Source organism: Bombina bombina, chromosome 6 (assembly GCF_027579735.1).
Source record: "Bombina bombina isolate aBomBom1 chromosome 6, aBomBom1.pri, whole genome shotgun sequence".
In the NCBI taxonomy this organism is placed as follows: domain Eukaryota; kingdom Metazoa; phylum Chordata; class Amphibia; order Anura; family Bombinatoridae; genus Bombina; species Bombina bombina.
In genome coordinates this window covers 727,944,559-727,960,220 of record NC_069504.1, presented here as the reverse complement: position 1 = coordinate 727,960,220, position 15,662 = coordinate 727,944,559, and the positions used below count along the sequence as shown (strand labels likewise).

Sequence of the window (15,662 nt, the reverse complement as noted above, 5' to 3'; positions counted from 1 at the left end):
TAAGTGTACATTTAAAAAAATAAAAACTTTTTGGACTGTGAAACATCAGTCTGCTTTTTTGTGTCAGGCTCACAGTGTATACTGTGCCCACTTGCCCAGTGCCACCACTCATATCTTGTTTAATAGTAGTGTAAGTGTACATTTAAAAAAATAAAAACTTTTTGGACTGTGAAACATCAGTCTGCTTTTTTGTGTCAGGCTCACAGCGTATACTGGGCCCACTTGCCCAGTGCCACCACTCATATCTTGTTTAATAGTAGTGTAAGTGTACATTTAAAGAAATAAAAACTTTTTGGACTGTGAAACATCAGTCTGCTTTTTTGTGTCAGGCTCACAGCGTATACTGTGCCCACTTGCCCAGTGCCACCACTCATATCTTGTTTAATAGTAGTGTAAGTGTACATTTAAAAACAAAAAAACTTTTTGGACTGTGAAACATCAGTCTGCTTTTTTGTTTCAGGCTCACAGCTTATACTGGTCCCACTTGCCCAGTGCCACCACTCATATCTTGTTTAATAGTAGTGTAAGTGTACATTTAAAAAAATAAAAACTTTTTGGACTGTGAAACATCAGTCTGCTTTTTTGTGTCAGGCACACAGCGTATACTGTGCCCACTTGCCCAGTGCCACCACTCATATCTTGTTTAATAGTAGTGTAAGTGTACATTTAAAAACAAAAAAAACTTTTTGGACTGTGAAACATCAGTCTGCTTTTTTGTTTCAGGCTCACAGCTTATACTGGTCCCACTTGCCCAGTGCCACCACTCATATCTTGTTTAATAGTAGTGTAAGTGTACATTTAAAAAAATAAAAACTTTTTGGACTGTGAAACATCAGTCTGCTTTTTTGTGTCAGGCTCACAGCATATACTGTGCCCACTTGCCCAGTGCCACCACTCATATCTTGTTTAATAGTAGTGTAAGTGTACATTTAAAAAAAAATGACAGGCAGAGGCAGGCCACCACGCAGGTGCCGTCGTGGTCGTGGTGCTGTGATTCCCTTTGGCCCTAGAATAATGCCCAGTGTTCAGACGCCATGTCCCATGAACTCAAAAAGTTCTGAGGAAATAGTTGACTTTATAACACAGGACACCCAATCTTCTATAGCTTCCGCTCCGAACCTTGACGCACCATCCTCCGCCAGCTTATCTTCGGGCACCTCTCAAGTTACCACTCGCCCGCCTGCCGCCACCACCAACACTAGCACCAAAGCCGCTTCACTTGATCTGTCAGAGGAGTTGTTTACACATCAGTTGGAAGAAATGAGTGATGCACAACCATCATTGACAGAGGATGTAGATAACAGTGATATGTCTCAGTCAGGCAGCATTACAGACATGGACGTACGGTGTGATGATGATGATGTTGTACCCGCTGCTGCTTCCTTTGTTGATTTGTCAGATACAAGTGAAGTGGTTGATGATGACGATGCGTCCGTGGATGTCTCGTGGGTGCCCGCTAGAAGAGAAGAAGAACAGGGGGAAAGTTCAGATGGGGAGACAGAGAGGAGGAGACGAGTTGGAAGCAGGGGGAGGTCGTCGCAAGGAGCTAGTGGCACAGTCAGACAGCATGCATCAGCACCCGGGGTCAGCCAGACAGCACGCCAATCAACTCATGCTGTTGCCACGACCAGAATGCCGTCATCGCAGAGCTCAGCAGTGTGGCATTTTTTTTGTGTATCTGCCTCTGACAACAGCGATGCCATTTGCAACCTGTGCCAAAAGAAACTGAGTCGTGGGAAGTCCAACACCCACCTAGGTACAACTGCTTTGCGAAGGCACATTATCGCACATCACAAGCGCCTATGGGATCAACGCATGAGTAGAAACAGCACACAAACTCAAAGCCGCCATCCTCCTCCTGATCCAGCATCTTCAGCCACATCAACCACTGCCGTCCTCCTTGCACCCTCTCAACCATCCGCCACTCCGTCTCTCTTACGGAGAAGTTCCTGCTCATCTGCCCACAGTCAGGTGTCTTTCAAGGACATGTTTGAGCGTAAGAAGCCAATGTCACAAAGTCACCCCCTTGCCCGGCGTCTGACAGCTGGCTTGTCTGAACTCTTAGCCCACCAGCTTTTACCATACAAGCTGGTGGAGTCTGAGGCGTTCAAAAATTTTGTAGCTATTGGGACACCGCAGTGGAAGGTACCCGGACGAAATTTCTTTGCACAAAAGGCAATCCCCAACCTGTACTCGATTGTGCAAAAGGAAGTAACCTTACCATGGGTCACAGACTGCACGTCTTGTAATTCTCTGTCTGGGAAATTATCTATCTATCAAATCTATCTATTTATCTATCAAATCTATCTATCTATCGTATCTATCAAATGTATCTATTGCATCTATTGATCTATCTATCTAATCTATGTATCTATCTATCTATCTATCAAATCTATCTATCTCGTGGCCGGACCGACCAAGCATCTTTTTCCATCTCCCGGTCCCTAAAATCCATGCCATATACACGTCCCCTGATAGGGGATGTAACAGGGATTAAACTGATAAGAATAGTACTACTTAACACACCACTCATATCTCGTGGCACAGTAGATTGCACGCGCAATGCCCCAAATTTGAAGTAGGAGGACCGACCAAGCATCTTTTTCCATCTCCCGGTTCCTAAAATCCATGCCATATACACGTCCCCTGATAGGGGACGTAACAGGGATTAAACTGATAAGAATAGTACTACTTAACACACCACTCATATCTGGTGGCACAGTAGATTGCACTCGCAGTGCCCCAAATTTGAAGTAGGAGGACCGACCAAGCATCTTTTTCCATCTCCTGGTTCCTAAAATCCATGCCATATACACGTCCCCTGGCGCCGCAACTACCTCTGGGAACCTTACCATGGGTCCCAGAGCGCACGTCTTGTAATTCTCGGTCTGGGAAATTATCTATCTATCAAATCTATCTATTTATCTATCAAATCTATCTATCTATATATCGTATCTATCAAATGTATCTATTGCATCTATTGATCTTCTGTCTAATCTATGTATGTATCTATCTATCTATCTATCTATCTATCTATCTATCTATCTATCTATCTATCTATCTATCTATCAAATCTATCTTTCTTGTGGCCGGACTGTTATCTGACAGCCACTTGTGTTTCGGCCAAATGTCCGTCTGCCAAATGTCCGTCGGATAAAAGTCCGGCCACGATTGCACGCACAGTGCCCCAAATTTGAAGTAGGAGGACCGACCAAGCATCTTTTTCCATCTCCCGGTTCCTAAAATCGATGCCATATACACGTCCCCTGATAGGGGACGTAACAGGGATTAAACTGATAGGAATAGTACTACTTAACACACCTTATAATAACGCAGAGAGAGGCAACGCAGAGAGAGGAGTCTGAAGAAGAGGAGTCAGAGGAGGAAGGTGGCTTTGAGGAGGTGGAAGACCAAACACAGCAGGCGTCCCAGGGGGCTTGTTGTCACCTTTCGGGGACCCTTGGTGTTGTATGTGGCTGGGTGGAGGAAGAGATCTTCAATGACATCAGTGAGGACAAGGAACGGGACATGGCTAGCTTGATATCCAACCTTGTGCAAATGGGGAGTTTGCGGTTGTGCAAATGGGCTGTTTGTGGTTGTTTGCGGTGCGTTAAATGGGGAGTTTGGTCTGTCACTGTGAAGCGGGCGTAACCCTTACACTACCTAATCGATACAACATCAGACCTGATGTTTTAAAGCACGTTATTCCAAACAATTTAGGAATGTTAGGTGATTTATGCCCTTTATGGGTTAAAACCAGACTCTGCATCAACTATGTAATTTTACGTGGGAGTTTTGCCATGGATCCCCCTCCGGCATGCCACAGTCCAGGTGTTAGTACCCTTGAAACAACTTTTCCATCACTATTGTGGCCAGAAAGAGTTCCTGTGGGTTTTAAAGTTCGCCTGCCTATTGAAGTCTATGGCGGTTCGCCCATTCACGACATCACTAATGCCGGGATAAGAAGACTACTGGCTAGGCAATTGGAGCAATAGGTGGGATCTCTCTGTAGGTCTAATAGTTTATGAGAATCATAGTTGATATGGCTTTATACGGTTAGTCTAGGCATCGGTTATCTATCTTTACATGTGATAGAGATAGGTGTTAAGAAAGCAGTTTCTATTTTTTACATATTAGTGACATATTTATTTAAATAGATTCATTGTATGAACTGAGCATAGACCTATGTATTTTGCTTGGAAAGAAAGAAGGATCTTACAGGATCCAGCAGCATTTGACTTTAACCTGTTTTGTTTATTGTGTTGGCAATTCTTGGATGTCACAATGCTGGAGTGTTCAAAGTAAAGGATTCTGTGCTATGAGTAGAAACAGTGGCCTAGATTACGAGTTGTGCGTTAGCCTTAAAAAGCAGCGTTAAGAGGTCCTAACGCTGCTTTTTAACGTCCGCTGGTATTATGAGTCTTGAAGGTACAGGTGTACCGCTCACTTTTTTGGCCAGATTCGGAATTACCGCAAATCCACTTACGTCAATTGCGTATCCTATATTTTAAATGGGACTTGCATAGCGCCGGTATTATGAGTCCTACCAAAAGTGAGCGGTAAAACCTCTTCTGTCAAGCCTGGTACCGCATTTAAAAGTCAGTAGTTAAGAGTTTTGCACTACAACGCTGTAGCATAAAACTCTTCACTAAAGTGCTAAAAAGTACACAAACACCCATAAACTACCTATTAACCCTAAACCGAGGCCCCCCCACATCGCAAACACTAAAATAAATATTTTAACCCCTAATCTGCCGAACCAGACATCGCCGCCACTATAATAAATATATTAACCCCTAAACTGCCGCACTCCCGCATCACAAACACTAATTAAATATTATTAACCCCTTATCTGCCGGCCCTAACATCGCTGCCACCTACCTAACCCCTAACTTAAATATAATTTAAATAAATCTAAATAAAATTACTACAATTAACTAAATAATTCCTATTTAAAACTAAATACTTACCTATAAAATAAACCGTAAGCTAGCTACAATATAACTAATAGTTACATTGTATCTATCTTAGGGTTTATTTTTATTTTACAGGCAACTTTGTATTTATTTTAACTAGGTACAATAGTTATTAAATAGTTATTAACTATTTAATAACTATCTAGTTAAAATAAAGACAAATTTAACTGTAAAATAAAACCTAACCTAAGTTACAATTACACCTAACACTACACTACAATTAAATTAATTACCTAAATTAAATACAATTAATTACAATTAAATAAAATTATCTAAAGTACAAAAAAACACACTAAATTACAGAAAATAATAAAGCCCCCCCAAAATAAAAAAGCCATACCCTACACTAAATTACAAATAGCGCTTAAAAGGTAAAGTAATCAGCTCTTTTACCTGAAAAAAAATTACAATTCCCCCCAACATTAAAACCCACCACCCACACAACCAACCCTACTCTAAAACCCACCCAATCCTTCCTTAGGGGTTCATAAGTATAATGTTGGTGGCGGCGGTGTTTTTCCGAAGCCACAGATTAGGGGTTATTAATTATAATGTAAGTGTCAGCGATGTCGGGGGTGGCAGATTAGGGGTTAATAAGTGTAAGATTAGGGGTGTTTAGACTCGGGGTTCATGTTAGGGTGTTAGGTGTAGACATAACTTTTATTTCCCCATAGGAATCAATGGGGCTGCGTTAGGAGCTTTACGCTGCTTTTTTGCAGGTGTTAGTTTTTTTTTCATCCGGCTCTCCCCCATTGATTCCTATGGGGAAATCATGCACGAGCACGTTCATCCAGCTCACCGCTAACGTAAGCAGCGCTGGTATTGAGGTGAGATGTGGAGCAAAATTTTGCGGTTAATGCCAGGTTTGTAAAAACCCGTAATACCAGCGCTGTCTGTAAGTGAGCAGTGAGCATAAACTGCTTGTTAGCACCGCACAGCTTCTAACGCAAAACTTGTAATCTAGGCGAGTGCTTTTTGGGTTACCTGTAGTTCTGGAAATCCAGACAACATTGCTTGATAGCAGCCATGGTAAAGAAACAGAAAGGCAGAAAAGCCTAGAATTGTATAGGTTTGGAGACAGAGAACAAGAAGCTGTGGTGTGGTCCCAAGTGATAATGGATTGTTTCAGATAAGCAAAGTAATTGGTGAGCAAATGTCCTGCAACCTCAAATTCTAAAGTCTTGAAGTTTATAAAACAAATTAACATCCTTTATACTGCAATTATTTATCAATAGCCAAACTCCACACACTATTTGCCTTAAAGGGATAGTAAACCAAAACATTTTTTGCCCATTGTTTGAAACATCATATCTAGTTGTTTAAATCAACAAATAACACCTATAAGCCATTTTTTTTAAATTTACATACAAATTGCAATTGAAAATATATATGCTGCCAAACCCTTATTTTCAGTTATTATGCTGCCGAATTAACAAGTTCTACCTAGATAGAACTAATATGGCATCATGCATGTGCATTTACACAAATTTTTTTCAATGCATGCGCATATTGGAATTCTCTCCTAATGTTTCAGCCGCCGTGTCATTACCATCTCGCCGGATGCCGTTGAATAGTCGCTTGATCGGAAATGAAGAATGTATTGCGCATGCGAGTGCCCACACATTAGATTGCGCATGCCGAGATTGAGGAGAGGCATTCATTTAAATATTGTAATTAGCTGTTTAATGCTGCAGCGCCATTGGTGGAAGGGAGGGAATGCATTATGTTACTCCAGCCTACATCTATAGGCAGCCATTACGGCTGTTTACAGAGAAAACTGTTGTATAATTTTCTTAAACATTAAAGCTTCATTTTAAGGTAAGCTTTAATAATTTTTAATCTATAAAACCTTAACTAAGTGGTTGTGTATTTTTTTGAATGCTGCAAAATAAAGATTTCTAACCCTTTAATTGAAGGAAACAATTTAGGCTTTAGTCTGCACACATCATGGCTAGCATAGAGTGCGTTGTTTTGCAGTTGTTATCAGATAAAGCTAATTAGGTATAGATATGTACCAGAGTTAGCCTTGAGATGTCAGCAAGGTGCATTGCAAGTTCTGAGAATTAGAAATTGCTTAATTTTCAGAGCTAAACTATATGAATCTGAATCTGGATATTGCAGGATTGTCAGAGGTTGGGAGCTCTGCCTACTGCCACTCTCACAGCTTCCCCTGTCAGAGCAAATAATTCTGGGTTTCCAGAGCAAAATCAAGAACTGCCCAGGTTCTGCTCATGTCTTGTCCCGATAACACACCCTCGGATCCTGGCTCCGCCCACAAGCCAGCCACACTTCCAGTCACGCAAAGCCTCAGGAAAATGTTAGGAAGTACTGTAGTATGTTATGGTATTTATTATGGCTGTGACTTTAGATTACTCCAAATAGTACTCCTTCCTTTGTTCTATTAGAGATGCAGTTCATTTTTAGTATATTATTATATATTTTATTTTTATAATATGTTGAACATATTCACATTTCTCAGCATCTTTCTGTTTTCTTTACTTCCAGAGTTTCTGAGAGATACGAGGAGAACAAAATGAACCCTAATAATTTAGGAATAATCTTCGGCCCGACCTTGATACGACCCTCAGGGGGGCAGGATATGTCTATGAATTGTCTGATAGATTCTGGCTACCAGGCTCAAGCCGTTGAGTTTATGATTAACAACTATGAGAATATCTTTGGGATGGATGAGTTGCATTCAGGGGAGGAGCACACAAAAAGAGTAAGCACAATGCCTACTGCTGCTGTGATTAGACTATGCTTATTTCTGCTTAAAGGGACATAATACTCATATGCTAAATAACTTGAAAGTGATGCAGCTTAACTGTAAAAAGCTGGCAAGAAAATATCACCTGATCATCTCTATGTAAAAAAGGAAGATATTTTACCTCAAAATGTATTCAGTTCACCAGTGTAAGTGCTGTGTAAACAGTTATACTTCAGCTGCTATCCAGCTGCAAGATGAAAACAAAAAACAAAAAAACAATAGCCAATCAGCATTAGCAGTGCTGAGGTAAAGATTTGCCTTTGCTGTGATCTCATGAGATTTTACTGAAATCTCATGAGATTTCATAGAAATTAAACTGAATAGAAAAATAACATGACTGTGCCTGCACGTGCCAGATGCACACTCCCTAGATTGTCCTGGGACTAGCATCCTGATTGGCTGCTTAAAGTCTTTTACAGTGGTGCATGAATCCTTAGGAAATATGAGGTGAAATATCTTCCTTTTTTTACAAAGAGATGTACTGGTGATATTTTCTAGTCAGCTTTCTACAGCTATGCTGCATAAGTTTCAAGTGTTTCAACATTTGAGTATCATGTCCCTTTAATATATTTGTATTAGATTTATTTTAATTCCTTTATTTATGGTTTAAAGTTTATTTCCAAACATCAATGTATCAATATAAAAAACAAAACTACATTATATAAAAAGACTAATATATACTTTAAAAAAAAATTTATTCCAACATTGTAAACAAATTATACGACTCACATTTACATATTCAGTACACCTCGCAGGATGTCTTAAAATAATCAAGGCAGATAAATAAATACACATCCGTAACAATGTACAGAAACAGCATAGATGAACCTGGTCCTTCTTGGGCCAAAGTACATAATACAATGTAAGTCAAACAAATCCTTATTTGAATATCATACATAGAAAAAGCATAAAGGCCCTGAGTCATATATATATATATATATATATATATATATATATGAGACATTTTACTAATTAAAGCAGAATAAAAACCAGAATAAATACATTTAATACCATTATGTAGATCAGTGATGGTTAACTTCCTAAAAAATGGGTCAACAGATCATTATTTTAGAGGCCTTATGGGCCACATATGAAACACACAAATAATAATATTTTCTTCTTAAATGGAAAAAGTCCACAGCTGCATTCATTACTTTTGGGAAATAAGAACCTGGCCACCAGGAGGAGGCAAAGACACCCCAGCCAAAGGCTTAAATACCTCCCCCACTCCCCTCATCCCCCAGTCATTCTTTGCCTTTCGTCCCAGGAGGTTGGTGTATAAAGCTGCTGTTTATAAGAGAGGCTCTCAGACTCCAGTTGCAGTTTTAACAAATTTATTAAAAGAACATCTTATAACAGAATGCATAAACTTCAGCTCTTGTTACAGTTAATGTCTCTGTGACTGCCTTACTCATCAACTAACTATTTCCTGCTGAACTGCAGTGTAACATATATTAAACTTCCCCCCTGGAACCAAACACTATCTTTTTTGGTTCCATACATATTGATACATATTTTCCCTTTTTGGGGAAATGGCAAAAGCTATCTCTTTTAATTATTGTAGGAATATGGATCCTGAGATGCAGTCTTTCATTGTGCTAAATATTAGTCCACATAGTCATTTAGATATTCTGGTTTTCGGATACATCTCCCACTTCTAGTCTGGGTGTGGTTCCCTGTGGTTGTTCTGACAGGACTCTGTTGTCATCCTGCAATCTTTCCGTGTCTGATATTTCACTGTTTATTTCTTCTTGTCCTTCTTCTTCAGTGTTATTTGTCATTAATGGCTGGTTTGTATAATCAATGTGAGATTCCTCTTGGGTGCTAGTTTGGGTCCTTGCTGGAGGCCTGTAGCGTCCAGTGCCTCTCAGATGCCTCCTATTTCTCCTCAGGACCTGTCCTGACTCTGTCACCACTTCATATGACCTAATTCCTACAGGAGCTCTTAGGCAAGCCTTCTGCCACTCTTTTCCTTGGTTTGTTTGTGGTTGTACCCACACCTGTTCACCAACATTTAGAGGTCGCAGGTCTTTGGCTCCCTTGTTATATTGAGCAGCTTGCAATGATTGCTGCTTCCTGCACAGGATTTGGTGCCTGTCATTCATCACCTGATCCTGTATTAACAGACTCCCTCTCATTGGAAGTAACGATTTGGTCCTTCGACCCATCAGTCTTTGAGCAGGACTGCACTCCATGCCTTGTGTTGGTGTGTTGCGATGATCCAAAAATGCTAGATAAGGATCATTTTGAGAAGTCACAGCTTTTTGCAGTAGTCTTTTGGCTGTCTTTACTGCCGACTCTACTTTTCCATTGCTTTGAGGGTATCCTGGTGATGAGGTAATGTGGTCAAAGTCCCAACCCATACTGAAGTCTTTAAACTCCATTGAAATAAACTGCGGTCCATTATCAGAACATACCGTGTCTGGAATTCCATATCTGGCAAAATGGGCCTTTAATTTTCTTATTACTGTAGTAGATCTTGTATCCTGAAGATGGTCTAGCTCCCAGAAATTAGAGTCATAGTCCACTGTTATTAAATACTCCTTTCCTTGGAATGTGAACAAATCAATGCCAAGCTTTTCCCACGTTCTCGTTGGGATCTCATGAGGAACGAATGTCTCTTTTTGTTGTTTAGTATCAAATGAACGGCATATGTCACATTGGTCGATATATTCTTTTAGCTGTGCATTCATTCCTGGCCAGTAAATACTCTCCCTGGCTCTGCGTAGACATCCTTCCACACCAAAATGTGAAGAATGTATTCGAGACATAATATCTGTTCGGAGATCAGATGGAATAACTACTCGCTCACCTTTGAATAGAACACCATCCTGTACACTCAATTCATCACGTAAGTGGTAGAATGGTGAAGCCTCTAGGGGTACCTGTTCCTTAGCATGAGGCCAGCCACTCATCACAATTCCCTTTACTGCTTGTAAAGTCTTGTCTTTTTCTGTGCTCTGTTGTATAGCAACAAGTCTCCTGTTTGAGATGGGTAGATATTGGAGCATGTTTATAGTTTCAATCTGGTGCTCCACAGAACCCTCCATGGAACCTTCTTCTAAATAAGCCCTAATGTGTCTGCCACCGCCAGAGACTTCCCCGGGCAGTATCTGATACATGCATCATACATCTGAAGCCGTAACATCATACGCTGAAGACGTCTTGGTGCTTTAAGTAAGGGTTTTTTCATGATGCTTTCAAGGGGCTTATGGTCTGATTGTACAGCTACTGTCTGCCCAAATGTGAATTGGTGAAATTTTTCCATTCCAAATAGGACTGCTAATAGCTCCTTCTCTATTTGTGCATAACCTTGCTCTGTCTCTGTCATTGCTCTGCTTGCAAAAGCGATTGGTTGTTTACCTTGCATCAGTGCTGCTCCCAGACCTTTTTCTGATGCATCACATTGAAGTTCTAAAGGTTCGTCTGGGTTATAATATTTAAGCACTGGTGCACTGCTGATTTTTGATTTCATCTGCTGAAATGCCTCTTCCTGCACCTCTGTCTATTCCCACACTGTACCTTTCTGGGTTTTCACAAAACCTAGAAAGATAGTTCACCATCCCCAAAAATCTCTGTACTCCTTTAACATCTGAGGGTCTGGGCATTTCAGTGATGGCTTTTACTTTATTTGGATCTGCTTGAAGTCCCTGGGCTGATAATAAGTGACCAATATATGGCACTTCTGTTTTTCTTAGCTGAAATTTTTCTGGATTTAATTTGATGTGTCTTTCTCTACAACGATTTAGTAATTTCTTCAACTTTTGATCGTGGTCTTGAATAGCTTCCACATCGGTATCGCCTTCTCCTACAATCAGAATATCATCTGCAATGATCCTGATACCTGGTAGCCCTTCCAGTGCATGATTTAGTTTTCGCTGGAACACTTCTGGGGCTGGGCTAATACCCATAGGCATTCGAACCCAGCGGTATCGGCCCGAAGGAGTAGAGAAAGTGGTCAAATAGCTGGATTCTTCCTCTAATTCAATATGCCAAAATCCACTCTTGACATCGCATACTGAAAAAATCCTTGCTTTTGCTAGGTCAGGGAGAATATCATCAATTGTTGGCAAAGGATAGTGGCTTCTTTTCAAAGCCCTATTCAGAGGCTTAGGGTCAATGCAAATTCTTAACTTCCCTGATGGTTTTTTCACTACCACCATACTACTAATCCAGTCTGTACTTCTCTCTACAGGAGTTATAATGCCCTGTTTTTCTAAACTGGTAAGCTCCTCTCTAAGGGGTTTGAGTAATGACACAGGAACCTTTCTTTTTGGAAGTCTAACAGGCTGTACAAGAGCATCCACTTCCAATTTTAGTTTTCCTTCTAGACAGCCTACTCCTTGAAAAATATCTGCATACTCTTTATTGATGGCTGACCAGCCCCACACAGTGGCATCTGGGTGGTTGCCGTCTTGTTCAACGTTTAGGATATTTTGGTGTTGCACTGAGATCAGATCCATAGCTTGTATAGCTCTACTTCCTAGTATAGGATTACACACCTCTGTGTCAATTACAACAAACTCAGCCTGATATAACTTTTGGTTGCATGGGTTTCTTATTTTGAGCTTACATATCCCTATTGGTTTCAGTGTGCTCTTATTATACATCCTTAGCATTTTATCACAATGTAAAATTTTAGATTTGTCTTTCACCAACCTTGCTGGAATAACATTACAGTCTGCTCCACAATCCATTTGGAATCTAACAGCTTGTTGGTCAATTAGCATAGTAGCAAACAAAGCTGATGGAAATCTGCTCACTGTTTTCTTAAATGTACAAATCTGAAAAGCTGGTTCCAAGGTCAGACCCAGAATGTCTTCATATTCCTCTAAGTCTTCAGTCTCTCTATAGACAGCTTGTACTGTTGGCTTTCTTTGTTGTGTATTGGCACGGCACTGGCTAATAAAATGATTTGCTTTACCACACCCTTTACATTGCTTTCCAAATGCTGGGCATTTTTCTTTCAGTTTCTCATGACGCTTTCCACAATAGATACACTGTATTGTCTTGGCTGGAGTCATTGTCATTCTGTTATGACCCTTCCTAAGGTTGTAACTTGTGTCCATCCTATGGACTGACACTGCACTGGTGCTGGAACTCTCAATGATCTTCGCCCTCTCTTTAGACAGCTCAGCAGCTCTACCTATTTGAATACATTTTTCCAGTGTTAAATCCACTTCTCTCAGTAGGCATTCCCTAAGTTTAGAGTCTCTTGTGCCACATACAATCCTGTCCCTGATTAATGAGTCTCTTATATTACCAAAGTTGCAAGTGGCTGCCAGTGTACGCAGATCTGTGACATAAGCATCTATTCCTTCATCTTCCCTCTGACATCTTGAAAAAAAATTATATCTTTCCACAGTCTCATTTTGCTTTGGCTCACAATAATCATCAAATGCTTTAATTAGCAGAGCTAGTGTGGGAGCTGCTGCTTCTGGGAGAAGGGTGTCTTTTACCTCTCTGCCTTTTTCTCTAATTAAGTACAGAAACAACTTTACCTTCATCTCCTCTGGTTTGTCAGCCATGATTAGGTCTGTGTATAAAAGAATGTCTTCTTTCCATCTCTTCCATGCCTGAGACAGATTCCTTGCCTGAAAATCCAGCAGACCTGGTGGTTTTAAACCTTCCATATCCTCTTTTGGTGTATTTCTCAAATAACATCCGCTGCCACCATGTATAAAGCTGCTGTTTATAAGAGAGGCTCTCAGACTCCAGTTGCAGTTTTAACAAATTTATTAAAAGAACATCTTATAACAGAATGCATAAACTTCAGCTCTTGTTACAATTAATGTCTCTGTGACTGCCTTACTCATCAACTAACTATTTCCTGCTGAACTGCAGTGTAACATATATTAAACTTCCCCCCTGGAACCAAACACTATCTTTTTTTGGTTCCATACATATTGATACAGTTGGCAGAGAAGTGTCAGAAGTTTTTTTTTTTTATTATTATTTTTTTTTCTATATTAATGTTTTTTATGGAGGGTGCTACTCTTCGACAAGAAACGGGAGTTTTAAGTAGTCCTTTCAGTCTCTCGTGTGAAGGCTTGGGCGAAAGTGAGAGTCCGGAGATGCAGTGAAAGCTTCCCCTGCGACACCATCCCGACTCGTATTCACAGCTCCTTTTGAGCACTTGGCGTTGTCGAACTTTGAAAGCCAATACATCATTATCTCTAGAGCAGCAATGCCCAACTGGGGCCTAGCTGAACACATCAGGTGAGTCAATGACAAGTGGCATATATGAATAGGCACCAATCACATGCTAGCTCCCAGTAGGGCATTGCTGTGCATGGACCTACCTAGGTATGCTTTTAATAAAAGACACAACTTTGAAAAGTCTCTTAAAATTGCATGCTTGAACCATGAACATTTTAGTTTTGAGTACCATGTTCTTTGAAGCTTTTGAAAATATATACTTAAACATGTTTATCACTTTTTTCCTCAGAGTTTTTCAGAGCAGGACTTGTCATGTGCTGTGCCAACAGGTGAGCTGTCCCATATGATTGCATTTGTTCCTATATCTAAGTAAGCAGGATAAGGGCATATACTTGCATGTAAAACTGTATGTAAATGTGATTATCATTTGCTGTAATAAGCAAACTTACAGAGCTGATGTTAATGCTCTGGGAATGCATTGTTACCTATTTTAAACACTAATTCTGTCTGAAAGAAACAATAATGTTATGACACTGTAAATTTATAACCATTTTTCTCAAATGTATTGAAAATAGACACACTGATAGAACCTTATGCTGCTACTGTGTATAAAAAGGTTTACTTGCTTTACCAATCATCTATTAAAATGTCTATTAAAATGCCATCAATCAGGGCCATGATTAAATCACTAGGGCCTAGATTTGGAGTTTGGTGGTAGATGGGCTGTTAACGCTACGCGGGCTTTTTTCTGGCCGCACCATAAAATTAACTCTGGTATCGAGAGTTCAAAAAAATGCTGCGTTAGGCTCCAAAAAAGGAGCGTAGAGCATTTTTACCGCAAATGCAACTCTCGATACCAGAGTTGCTTACGGACGCGGCCAGCCTCAAAAACGTGCTCGTGCACGATTCTCCCATAGGAAACAATGGGGCTGTTTGAGCTGAAAAAAAACCTAACACCTGCAAAAAAGCTGCGTTCAGCTCCTAACGCAGCCCCATTGTTTCCTATGGGGAAACACTTCCTACGTCTGCACCTAACACCCTAACATGTACCCCGAGTCTAAACACCCCTAACCTTACACTTATTAACCCCTAATCTGCCGGCCCCGCTATCGCTGACCCCTGCATATTATTATTAACCCCTAATCTTCCACTCCGGACACCGCCGCAACCTACGTTATCCCTATGTACCCCTAATCTGCTACCCCTAATACCGCCGACCCCTATATTATATTTATTAACCCCTAACCTGCCCCCCACAACGTCGCCGCCAGCTACTTACAATAATTAACCCCTAATCTGCCGACCGCAAAGCGCCGCCACCTACGTTATCCTTATGTACCCCTAATCTGCTGCCCCTAACACCGCCGACCCCTATATTATATTTATTAACCCCTAATCTGCCCCCCTCAACGTCGCCGACACCTGCCTACACTTATTAACCCCTAATCTGCCGAGCGGACCTGAGCGCTACTATATTAAAGTTATTAACCCCTAATCCGCCTCACTAACCCTATCATAAATAGTATTAACCCCTAATCTGCCCTCCCTAACATCGCCGACACCTAACTTCAATTATTAACCCCTAATCTGCCGACCGGAGCTCACCGCTATTCTAATAAATGTATTAACCCCTAAAGCTAACTCTAACCCTAACACTAACACCCCCCTAAGTTAAATATAATTTAAATCTAACGAAATTAATTAACTCTTATTAAATAAATTATTCCTATTTAAAGCTAAATACTTACCTGTAAAAAAAA

The 15,662-nt window shown here is 40.5% G+C and overlaps 1 protein-coding gene across 1 annotated transcript in view; it reads left to right on the top strand.

Moving 5' to 3' along the window:
* LOC128663553 (GEM-interacting protein) overlaps positions 1-15,662 on the top strand; it is a 142,203-nt gene that overhangs the window by 111,335 nt on the left and 15,206 nt on the right. Inside the window, exons 19-20 of the mRNA XM_053717932.1 lie at positions 7,482-7,698; positions 14,192-14,231. Of these exons, the coding sequence (XP_053573907.1) occupies positions 7,482-7,698; positions 14,192-14,231 (257 nt within the window). The remainder of the gene's footprint in view (positions 1-7,481; positions 7,699-14,191; positions 14,232-15,662) is intronic.